Source organism: Tenrec ecaudatus, chromosome 4 (genome assembly GCF_050624435.1).
Source record: "Tenrec ecaudatus isolate mTenEca1 chromosome 4, mTenEca1.hap1, whole genome shotgun sequence".
In the NCBI taxonomy this organism is placed as follows: domain Eukaryota; kingdom Metazoa; phylum Chordata; class Mammalia; order Afrosoricida; family Tenrecidae; genus Tenrec; species Tenrec ecaudatus.
The window spans coordinates 105,493,542-105,505,842 of record NC_134533.1 but is presented as its reverse complement, the minus strand read 5'-3'; the positions used below and the strand labels follow the sequence as shown (position 1 = coordinate 105,505,842).

The 12,301-nt window shown below is 39.7% G+C and overlaps 1 protein-coding gene across 1 annotated transcript in view; it reads right to left on the bottom strand.

The window, feature by feature from the left end:
* The window catches only part of DDX10 (DEAD-box helicase 10), a 248,652-nt gene that overhangs the window by 194,821 nt on the left and 41,530 nt on the right, over positions 1-12,301 (bottom strand). Inside the window, exons 10-11 of the mRNA XM_075546562.1 lie at positions 2,473-2,574; positions 744-831 (exon numbers count right to left, since the gene is read on the bottom strand). Of these exons, the coding sequence (XP_075402677.1) occupies positions 744-831; positions 2,473-2,574 (190 nt within the window). The remainder of the gene's footprint in view (positions 1-743; positions 832-2,472; positions 2,575-12,301) is intronic.

Sequence of the window (12,301 nt, the reverse complement as noted above, 5' to 3'; positions counted from 1 at the left end):
AATGAGAGGCTTCAAAAGATACTCGGGTATCTGTTGATTCAAAGACTGGATAATTGAGTCCAGTGCAAAATAACTTTAAATAAAGTCTTTTCCAAAGAATCTATTGTGGAACAGTCTGAGAACTAAAAGGTAAATTTAACTTTTTAAAACATTTTTTCATTTATTTGTTAATCAAGAAAATTGCTAAGCCCCAAAAAGAAAGGGAAGATAGTATGCCATATTTATAGACAGCAATACCATTCCTGGGTATACTTTGGAAAGAGCTCTATACTTTCTGGAAATTTAATGTGATATAGAAAAAGTACTCTTCTTACTGTCAAGAAAAGTATAGTCAGGTGTTTCACCAAACTTTAATGAAAAGTTGATGATGTCATTGAGTGTACTGGAAGCCAGACTGATATACATCTAAAAATCAATTTTAACAGGATTTGCTGTCTCACAAGATTACAGATAAGAATAAACATTTTTCCAGTTTACTCTGAGGAATACATGAGGTGTGGAGGGGGGCTTCCAAACTGTTTAATGAAAGATTCCATTATCTTTCTATTCCATTTTCCACAAACTTTCTGAAGCCTCCAAAAATTTTAGAAAATTTAAATCAGTTAAACTTATCAATCTGAGCATTACACAATGTGAGTATCAGAAGCATGACCATAAACCCTAGAAACAGCAGAAAAAGATGACATTGAACTTTATTATTACGTTCCATTACAACAAGAGTATCCAATTCAAGAAGGACTTACCCTTTGTGCTCTTTCTTTTAAATCCTGGTCTTGGGCTAGAAACGATTCCAGTTTTTTCTGGATATCTATAAGTTTTTCTGGATTGATTCTTTGTAACAAAAAGATGATAAAAGTTACACTAATACATCTCAATATTAGAAATTAAAAATAGCACACAGCGCACTTTTCTATTTTCCTCAATATTATAATGCAAAGATATGACATTTCTCCATTTATGAGCTAGATTTGGCTGAAATTACATTAGACATAAATTTCTCTCTGGCACCTTATGAAGAAAACTAGCAAAAAAGACAGATGATCACACATTTTCTTTAAAGAACATCTCATTGATGTACACACTACAATTAGTAATAGTCATTTTCTAAATCTAAACTAAACTGCAATTAGTCACTTTCTAAATCAATAAAGATGAGAACTAGGTGCCTGAGATAGTTGGGTGGTCAATGAAATGCCATAAATGAAAAGTTTTATCATTTTATAAATACTGTCATTCTCAAATTTCACAAAATCGCTTTCAAGTAATAAACAAGGGGCCAATGCTTCTGGAAATTTAACCTGGGGATATAAAGGGTATTTTCTCTACCTAGAAATGTGGTGTCCTACAACCAAGGTTGTAAAGCTTAAAGTGTGGCCCAGGGAGGCTACATGAAATGATGAAATCTTTCATGGGGCTAACTTTCACAAAAGCAACTCCTTGTCTTTCCCTGATTTAAACTGACATGCCTTGTTCCTGGTGGTGCAGAGTGGTTTTTAAGAGTTTCATTACAGAAAAATCTCAGTAACATGCAAAAGTAGGAGGAAATTACTCTGCTTTTTAATAATTATCAACCCATGGCCAATCTGATTTTGTCGATAACCTCACCCACTCCTCTTTCCATCTCAACACAACCCGCACACCCAGAACACACTAACTCAAATCACGCAAACCTATTCTGAGGAGCTCAACACAAGTGAGATTCTGACTGTGCTGGCAACCTGTACATCTTAATAACAGGAGGCCATAAACCTCAGAAATGGACAATCTTTGAAGTATTCTTACCCAAGAGGGTTAATCCTAACAGTCACCAATGTTTCCAGCAAGTAACCTTCCCTTCCCATCTCTTTTTCACCACTAGCAGCCTTTGATAAAGTTGTTTTTTAAAATGGTCATGATAATAGGAGTAGCAATACCATGAGGGTAGAGGGAAGGTGGCCAGAGAAGGAGGGAACCAATCACAATGAACAAACAATAGAACCATGGGTGAAAGGAGACAGCGGACAGTGTAAAATATGAAAATAACAATTTACAATTTATCAAAGGGTTCACAAGAGTAGGAGTCGGGGAGGAGCTGATACTAAGGGTCAAGCAGAAAGAAAATGTTTTCAAAATGATGATGGCAACATATGTACAAATGTGCTTGACACAATAGATGTATAGATGGCTTGTTAAATGAGCTGTAAGAGTCAGGGGCTTACGTGGAGAGCAAATGTTTTGAGGATGATGAGGGTAAAGAATGTACGGGGATGTGCTTTACTCAATTGATGTATGTATAAGTATGGACTGTGATAAGAGTTGTATGAGCCCCCAATAAAATGACTTAAAAAAAGAGCTGTAAGAGTCCCCAATAAAATGATTTTTTTAAAAAAACGGTCACAAACAAGGTGGATGAAGGGGAAGAGAGCATTCAGTAATAATCCCGTGCAGTAATTCAGTAATAATTTCCCAGCAGTCAATACAAAGAGTCCTTACTTGATTTCGTTCACGGGCACTTTCTTCTGGAGAAGCTGCTGCACCATCCCCTTCTCTTCTGAAGGAAGCAAAATTAATAAAGCTTCACCATCTTCTTTGTACCTGAAAGAAACAAAATCTCAGCAACCAATGGAATCTGCATTTTAAATACACACTCTAAGAAGCAGTTAACATTAGGAATGCCAGCCCAAACTGCCACGGAGTCAAATCCGACTCCTAGTACTCCAACAGCACTGAGTAGCACTACTCCCCCAAGCTTCCAACACTGTAAATCTTCCCAATGCAGGTGGACTGCCATTTACCTCCCCCTGGAGCCGCTGGTGGGTTCAAACTGTCAACCACGGCAACAATAGGGCTGTTGGGAGGACCATTCTCTTTAAATCTCCTATGACACAAACGGGCATGGCTCTGAGTAACCTACGCCAAGTTGAAATCCCCTTGAGTTGGAATCACTTGAGCAGAAACTAACAGTCATAAATCCTAATGACTTTTAGGCTCTGCTACCAAGAGCTAGTTCCTAAGGAACAAATCAATTAAAAAGCAATTGTGACAAAGTCCTCTAATTATAACACGGGAGCAGTGTCAAATCCAGGCCACTAGAGGGTTGTAAAAAACTAGTCATTTTTTTAAAAAGCTAGTCATTTAATAAGCATGGCATCAATACAGCAAAGAAATCAATTCATCTTCTTAGGGATTTTACTTGTAATCTGGGAATAAAAGTTATTCGGAGGCATCAGTTATATGAAACGAATTTCTGCTCAGGAAAATTTCAGCTGGCCTCCAACCATGTGCCCACCCCCAACCTGTTTTTTGGTTTGCTTTTAATTTATTTTGTTGATGTTAATATACATACACTCACAGACATTCTGTTCTGCATTGTCCCCCTTTTGATCAGGGTCCCTCTATAGAATTCGTAATAAAATGTTCAGTAACAGTAGACAAACACCATCCAGTCCTTGTCATGTGGCAAAAACCGAAGCTGTTCACAGAGACAATTAACCACATATTCCATTTCCTCTTCCTATTCCTGACCATCTCTTGCTGCAGGCAAATATCACTCCTGCCCCTGAATGGCCCCGTGCAAGCCTTTAAGTCTTGAACTACCCAACAAACTCCTCACTCGTGTGCTACTCAGTCAATTACAACTCATAGCTACTCTGCGAGACAGAGTGGTTTTCGGGGTAATCATCTTTACCAGGCACATCACCAGGTCCTCCTAAGGAGCTTGAACCCACTGAACTTTGGTTAGCAGTCAAGCACTTAACACTGCTCCACTTGACATCGAGACGTTCAAAAAGGAAGAGACTGTTTGAAACTGAATGTAGTAACAACTGTGCAATACTGCCTGATGTAATTGACCTACGGAAGGCTATGATAATATCTGTATTCGCTCCCAATAAAATGGTGTGGGAAAATCAAGAAACAAATACTCAATTCGAAATGATTCATGGCCATCATTAAGCAGTTATCTACTTTTCTGTAATGATAAATATAAAATTTTGAAATCCTTTCCCCCAAAACCACTGCTCCATCAGAATCTTACTTTCATGCTTACAGCAGTCTTCCCAAACCATGTTGTAGTTACTTAAGGTCCTCATGCTACTTATGTACAGATTTGTCCGACACCTGCTATTATTTATAAACATTAAGATACAGAAAAGTATATATGCAGGAAATTTTTGAGAAACAAAGTGTTCTTGTCAAAACATTCTCCAAGGTTCATACTATAAAATATGAATATCCTTACAAATAACAAATTACTTAATAAAGTTGTGCCCGGCATATACTATACAGAATACAAAGAACGTGAAGATGAGTATTCCTGTGGAGTGAGCTAAATCTAATTCGATCAGGCAAATTCACACAAAAGGAAGAGAATTGGAGATTCACGTTAATAGTCACAGCGCTATAAGTGCGTGCCAAGTGACAAGCACAAACCTGGAAGCAAACAAGTGATGGCTGCACAACACAGCCAACAAAGCTGATGTCACACAAGGAGCCCTGGTGGCATGGTGGTTCCATGTCAGCTGCTCACAAAAAGGCCACGGTTTAAACCCACTCGTCACTGCGCAAGAGAAAGAGGTGGCAGGCTGCTGCTCAAAAGATGAGAGCTGGAAAGCTACATGGAGTCATTCAACTCCGCTCCAGAAGGCCACCTTGAGTCAGAAGAGCCTCCACAGCAGTGTGGCGACTGGCACACAAAAAAAGGTTGAAATGCCTTGTTAGACCTATTTTTCCACAATTAAAAAACAAAATTCAATGGTCAATAAATGCATGAGTAAAAAAAAGTCATGCAGTATTAGAGAAAAGCACGTATAAATAAGTCATATTAGAACTGAACCGTGATTGTGAAAATGTTTTCTAGAGGATCTGCTGGGCCAGTTCAATTCAAGGCAGAAAGATCCCAAAAAGGTCCCGAGAAGCAGCCATCAGAAAGTTATGTGGAGAGCACATGTTCTGAGCATGATGAGGGCAAGGAATGCACAAATATGCTTGACACAATCGATGGATGTTTGGATTGTGATTAGAGTTGTATGAACCCCAAATAAAATGATTTTTTTTAAAAGAAAGAAAGAAAGCTATGCTGGCTGCTTTTGGGAAATCCCAACAAATAATCCAGATAGATTTTCTCCAAGGACACAGGATGATCACAAGGGCTTAAGAAAAAAGTGTTAAGATAACTGAAAACAGTATTGGTAAGAAAAAGGCCAGGAAACCTGTGTCTATGAATTTTTTTCCAAAAAAACGTTTCCATCCCAGCATGTACCTGCTCATTCTTTGAGGGTACCAAGGGAAATTCTATGCAAATTTCATTGGAAACTTCACCTGATCCACTCTAAAGTCCTGATCTGATGTCTTCAGACTTCTTTTTGTTGCCAAAACTCAGAGAGCATTGAAACGGAAGGTAATGTGAGCCCTTTGGGAGTCAGAAGTGCCCTAAGTTCCTGGGGAAGAGTTATGAGAGATGAGAAGCGTGCAGACTTAGATGGAGGCACGCAGAGAAACAACAGCTCACGTCTTGAGATCTATGTTTCATGAAAGTTCCTATCATTTTATAGCGATAGTTTTTACTAACCTTCATAGCTGTAAAGCAAGAATGGAAATAGAGTGATATGGCGCACATGGCCCTTGCTCTTACAAATTCACCACTTATGTAGGGACAGGCAGTAAAAGCAGCAACAGCAATAATGTGTCATGTTAAGCACACAGGACGCTATGAGAACATATGAGAGAAGTCTAGTTAATGTACTCTAGGGATCATGGAAACTCCCTAGGGGAAGAAAACTTCCCTAGGGGAAGAATACCTAAGAAACCACCTAACATTAGGGGAGAGAGCTAGGAGGGAGGCTGAATATTCCAGGTAGAAAAGGAAAGGCAGCAGATCTGAGGGCCCAGGAAATAATTTCCTGAAAATCATCTCTATGGCACTGGAGGTGATAACAACAAAGCTGAATGCATTATTTAGCTCCTTTGACCATACACCTGCCTCATGACTGGAAACTAGTACCAGATATCTTCCTCGTCAGGTTTTAAACATGGCCCCTAATTAGTATCAGTACCAGTAAAATATAAAGGAGGTGATACTTCAAAACAAGAAACTCATATCTGAGAGACACACAAATCCAAGGCCCAAGGACCTCCCACTGAGCAGAAGCTGGAGAAAGAGAACTAAGACATTCAGATTGCCATCTGCAAACCAGCAGAGACCACTTCACCGGTGCACTTCCTAAAATACCCTCGGGGTGCCAGACTCGAGATAAAGGGAGTTTCCCTTCTGCAGTAAAAAGACTTGCTTTGTGTGGCCCAGAGAAAAGCAAGCAAGCAGAGAGCAGAGAAAGCAATGAGTTGAAAGAGGACCAACCCTTTCGGCATTTTACATTCTTATTTTGGCAAAATGAAAAGAATAAATTAAAAATCTACAGTGGGCATGAATTGTGGCAAAAGGGTAAAAGAGAAGAAAAAAGGTAGCCCATGAAGGAATTTTGATCTTCCATCAAACTCATAAGCCAAAATATTAAACCTCAACACCTACATCACGTATTTTATCTCCTCTTCCACAGACCCTAAGAGAACCTGGAGGAATGAATCCGTCCATCACAAACCTTTTAGGACTATGGCTAACTGAAAATACAAATGTGGCTAGATGCAAAAACTAAATTTGAAAGAAAACTAAGGACAAGAATGTCGGAAATCAAACCTTACAAGCATCGGTTGACAAGAACATCACTGACCATTCTGTCTTTCATTACACACGTCTTTTAACAGAAACAATGTAAAGCACAAATTATCTCCCACACACCAACGCCCAAAAATTTCCTGTAGGCTTTTATTCCGAGAATAAAAGCACTTTTAAAAGGGAGGAATAAGCACATTTCACATTTTTTAATGCTTACAAGAATAAAGTCTATTTACCCATGAGCTAGCTGTTAGATTTCAAAAACAATATCCAAGGCCTGAGGCTAAATATATGTAAAGAAGAAATAAATGTTCTTCATAAAATCTGTATTTTCAAATTTCATTTATTTAGATGGATTATTTTTAAAGACATTCTAGGCATCATATACAAAGTCTTGCATCTGAAACAAGAAATTTTCATTTCTACCATCAGTATTAATACTTTACATTTATGAAGCTCTTTAGAATTAATGAAGAACTTTATTTTACATCAATATGCTTGTCTCAAAGCATGCAACCAATAGTAAAAAAGCAAAACTTTCATAATAAAGTCCTGTGAGGCTGAGTAATTGGCCTAAAATAAGCTGTTTGCTACTGTACAGAAGCTACAGTTCAATCCACTAAAGTTAATTTTTTATCCATTACTTTTCAACTATACCAAGATTTCCTCTGAAAACAAGGACTCTCAGGAGATTGTTTTATTGGTACCAGGAAGCTTATGTCTACATCCTGAATCTCAGTAATACTAACCAGCAAATGTAGTAGATACAGACCACGGGTCTGGTTTCACATAGTTATTCTTCCAAGTGAAGCTGTGGTCTGAGAGTGAGGAAAAAGCCTGCCATTTTAGCAATAACTTACCTTCTACCCATGAACCATTAATCCTCAACTACTCAGTTTCAAATTTTCCAACGCATAAACTCCACTGCATTTAAATCCTACACATGTCCCGTAAGCCTTGCTGGAATGAACCATCAACAGCATGATCCAAGAGTGCCCATGGAACCCTACTTACTGTCCTCAACTCCATGTCAACTCAGCAACCACAGGGAAGAGAGTACCACTGCTCCAAGGGACTTTCAGTCTGTAAATCTTTACAGAAGCAAACTGCCTCATCTTCCGTCCTGAAAGCAGGTACTGGGTTAGAACCATAGGTCGCAGGGGTAACCTAACCACTGCAACACCAGGGCCTCTCATAGATGCCTCGTTACCCTCAGCTCTCCCAGCCAGGTTACAAACTAGAATACAAATCAGTAATTTAAAATAACTGCACTTCTTAATTAAGATAATTTATACACCTGGACAAAAAACTTTACTATCGGTTTACTAGGCAATTAGTTTGCTATTATTGCTAAAATTTGTATTCTGAACAAACTCTTGTAGTAAAACAAAACTATTGAAACAAAAAGATTGGTATCTCATTTCATGGTTTACTATAAAGCTATACTGATTAAGATAACATGATGTTGACCTAGGAATAAGCAAATATATTAAGGAAATAGAGTATAGAGTACAGAAATAGACTCTCAAATAATCAATTAGTCATTGACAAAAGTAAAGGCAATTAAATAGGACAAAGAATAGTCTTTTTCCACTAATTATTCTAGAACATACAAGCAAAGAACAACCATGCACAAAAAATCTGGACATAAAGTTTAGACACACACACCCTTCCAGAACTTAACTCAAAATGGAGTGGGAACCAAGTGTGAAATGCAAGACTATCCAACATCTAGAAGACACCATAGAACATGTAAGTGATTTGGGGTCTAGCAATTACTTTTTAGATCCAACACTGGTTCTGTTATAAGAATGAACATATAAGCCACACAATGAGTAAGTATGTATGTCCAAGACACGTATGTATCTATCTGATCAGAGATTTGGAACCAAGATACACAGAGAAACCTGAACGGCAACAACCAGAAAGCAGCCCAATCACGAAAGGGAGCACACCTGCACAGACACCTCACCAAAGAGGATACAGATGGCTAGCACGCACATGGAAAAGTGCTCCGCATCATATCATTAGGGACTCAGAAATCAATACAACAACCAGACATTACTCTCCTAAGAGAAAGGCTAACATCCAAAACACGGATGCCAAATGCTGCCAAAGGCCTGGGTAACAAACAACAACAGGAATTCCAAAGTGGGACAGCGCTTTGGAAAGCGATCTGGTAGTTCATTCCTGGGTATGACCTCAATTAAGTGAAACGTTTATCCACGTGAAACTCTGTGCATAAACGTCTCCAGCCGCTGTATCCATAATCCCCCCAAATTGGAAGCAACCAAGAAGTCCTTCTATAAGTGAATGACTAAATTGTGACAAATCTATACAATAGCACATTATCCAGTGGTAGAAAAAAATGAGCTATTGAGGCACCAAAAGACCTACAGGAAATTTAAGTGCTTAATAAATGAAGAGCCTGGCCTGAGAAGGCTACATACTACATGCTTCCAGATTTATGACATTCTGGACCTAACAAAATGACATTAGTGTAAAAGAGCAGTGGTGGTCAGGTGTTCAGGGGAGAGGGGACTAGGTGAAGCATGCAGCATTTTTAGGTCCAACACCAAACACAAGATAATTATTTGTATGATCCTGTAATGGTGGGCATGTGACAGTACTCAGGGGCTCCAAAATGTTCATGGAAAAATGCCATTATCTTTTATTTACTTTCTTTCATGAACTTTTTTGAAGCATCCCTGTATGCAGTATGAAATGTAGGCCCTAATGTATACTAGGAATGTGGCCAAAGCTGTATCGGTACTGGTCCATCAAATGTAATAGAGATGACAAGGAGGAAGGAAGCATATTGTGATCCAGTGTTGTCTGCATTTTTTTCCTGTAAACTTAAAACTATTCCAAGAAATAAGACTGTATTAAAAATTAAAAAGGGAGAGGGAGGAGAAAAATGAGGAGCTGATACCCATGGCTCAACTAGAAAGAAAATGCTTTCAAAACGATGATGGGAACATATGTACAAATGTGCTTGACACAATGGATGGATGGATGGATTGTGACAAGAGTTGTATAAGCCCCCAATAAAATGACAATGACACCTGACCTGATCCCACCACACCGAGGCAAATCACTGGGGGAGTGCAGCGGAACAGCAAGGGAATGAAGTGGCAAGGTCCCCAGGGAATGCTGAAAGTGGACTTTGGGGCCAGGGCGTGCTGTCCCAACAGACTGGACTGGAAAACGCTCCTAAGGGCCAGCAAACGATCCCTGAACTAACTACAAGCTTTTCTCTTGTGAACTGTTTTGTTCTGTTCTTTGTCAGTGGTTTGTTTTTGTTGTTTTGTTGTCTGGTTGTATATTGTTGCTTTGTTTTCCTCTACCTTGTTTTCGTGCATGATAGTGTCTCCACAGGTCTGTCTGAATAGGACAGGCTGGATGAACTATCTGGAGGAAAAACAACGGGACCGACAGTTCCGGGGGGACTTGGGGTGGGGGGGTAAAGGAGGGTAAGGAAGTGGTGTTAACAAACACAGGGACAAGGGAACAACATGGGACCCAAAATGGTAGAGAGGGGGGAATGGCAGGCCTGATGGGGAATGATCAAGGGTAAGGTTGCATAGAGAAGAGGTATACTCTAGCCCAGGTGGCGACGGAGCATGGTAGTAGGGCAGGAGGAAAGTCAAGGGAGGTGGAGGAAAGAGCTAGGAGTCAAAGGGCATTCATGGAGGTCTAGACAAAGACATGTACATGCAAATATATATAGGAGGATGGGGAAATAGATCTATGTGTCTATATTTATAGGTTACGTATTAAGGAGGCGGAAGGACCTTGGGCCTCTACTCAAACACTCCCTCAATGCATGAATACTTTCTATTATTAAATTGGAACTCTATGATGCTCACTCTCCCGACACAACGGCTGGAGCCAAAGGGGGTGAACAAGTAAATGTGGTGAAGAAAGCTGATGGTGCCCGGCTATCAAAAGAGATAGTGACTGGGGTCTTAAAGGCTTGAAGATAAACAAGCGGCCATCTAGCTCAGAAGCAACAAAGTCCACATGGAAGAACACACCAGCCTGTGTGATAGAGTGGTCCCGAAGGGATCAGTTACCAGGCATCAAAGAACAAAAAAATCATACTGACTGCACACCTCCATAATAGAATCGCTGAAGACAAATGGGTGCATAAGCAAATGTGGTGAAGAAAGCTGATGGTGCCCGGCTATCAAAAGAGATAGTGTCTGGGGTCTTAAAGGCTTGAAGGTGAACAAGCGGCCATCTAGCTCAGAAGCAGAAAAGCCCACATGGAAGAAGCACACCGGCCAGTGCGATCACGAGGTGCCAAGGGACCAGGTATAAGGCATCATGCAAAAAAAAAAGATATATGTGTGTGTGTGTATATATATGTGTATATGTATATATATATATATATATATATATATATATATACACACACACACACACCATATTAAATGAAGGGGGAAGTGCAGAGTGGAGACCCAAGGCCCAAGTGTCGGCCAATGGAGATCCCCTCATAAAGGGGTTTAGGAGAGGAGATGGGTTAATTAGGGTGCAAGGTAGTACCGATGAAGAACACAGCTTTCCCCCAGATCCTGGATGCTTCCTCCCCACACCTACCATGATCCGAATTCTACCTTGCAGGGCTGGATAGGGCAGAGGCTGTACACTGGTACATATGAGGGCTGGAGACACAGGGAATCCAGGGTGGATGATACCTTCAGGACCAAGGGTGTGAGGGGAGATGCTGGGAGAGTGGAGGGTGAGTGGGTTGGAAAGGGGGAACTGATTACAAGGATCCACATGTGACCTCTTCCCTGGGAGAGGGACAGCAGAGAAGGGGGGAAGGGAGACTCCGGATAGGGCAAGATATGGCAAAATAACGATGTATAAATTACCAAGGGCACATGAGGGAGGGGGGAGAGGGGAGGGAGGGGAAAAAAAAAGAGGACCTAACGCAAAGGGCTTAAGTGGAGAGCAAATGCTTTGAGAATGATTGGGGCAGGGAATGTATGGATGTGCTTTATACAATTGATGTATGTATATGTATGGATTGTGATAAGAGTTGTATGAGTCCCTAATAAAATGTAAAAAAAAGAAAAGAGGAGAAAAAAATGATTAGGGCAAAGACTGTACAGATGTGCTTTATACAATTGATGTATGTATATGTATGGACTGTGATAAGAGTTGTATGAGCCCCTAGTAAATTGTTTTTAAAAAATGACAATTAAAAAGTTTTCAAAGCCTATATATTTTCTATCACTTCTACTGCATGGAACATTTTTAAAGTAAGAATCTTACATTTTTAAATTTATTTTAGTAACCAGAGTTCAACTGGTCTGTTCCTACACACAATGTAGACAACTAAGGAGGGCTTATCCCTAACATGACCAACATGTGTATTTCTTTGTCTCAAATATTAAGGGCATGGATGGACTCACCAAACAATTCTCACCAAAGTTGTTGAGTGAATGAACACAAACCAACCACTACATATTGCAAAAGCACATAAAGCAATGGACTTGGATTCCAGTCCTTGTTTCACTATTAAGTAGCTACATAACAGTAGACCAATCACATCCTCCCTATAGATTTCCATATTTATAGCATATAATTTGAATTAGATAATCTAGGTCCCTTGAGGTTCTATTGTTCTACAAATGTGATTGT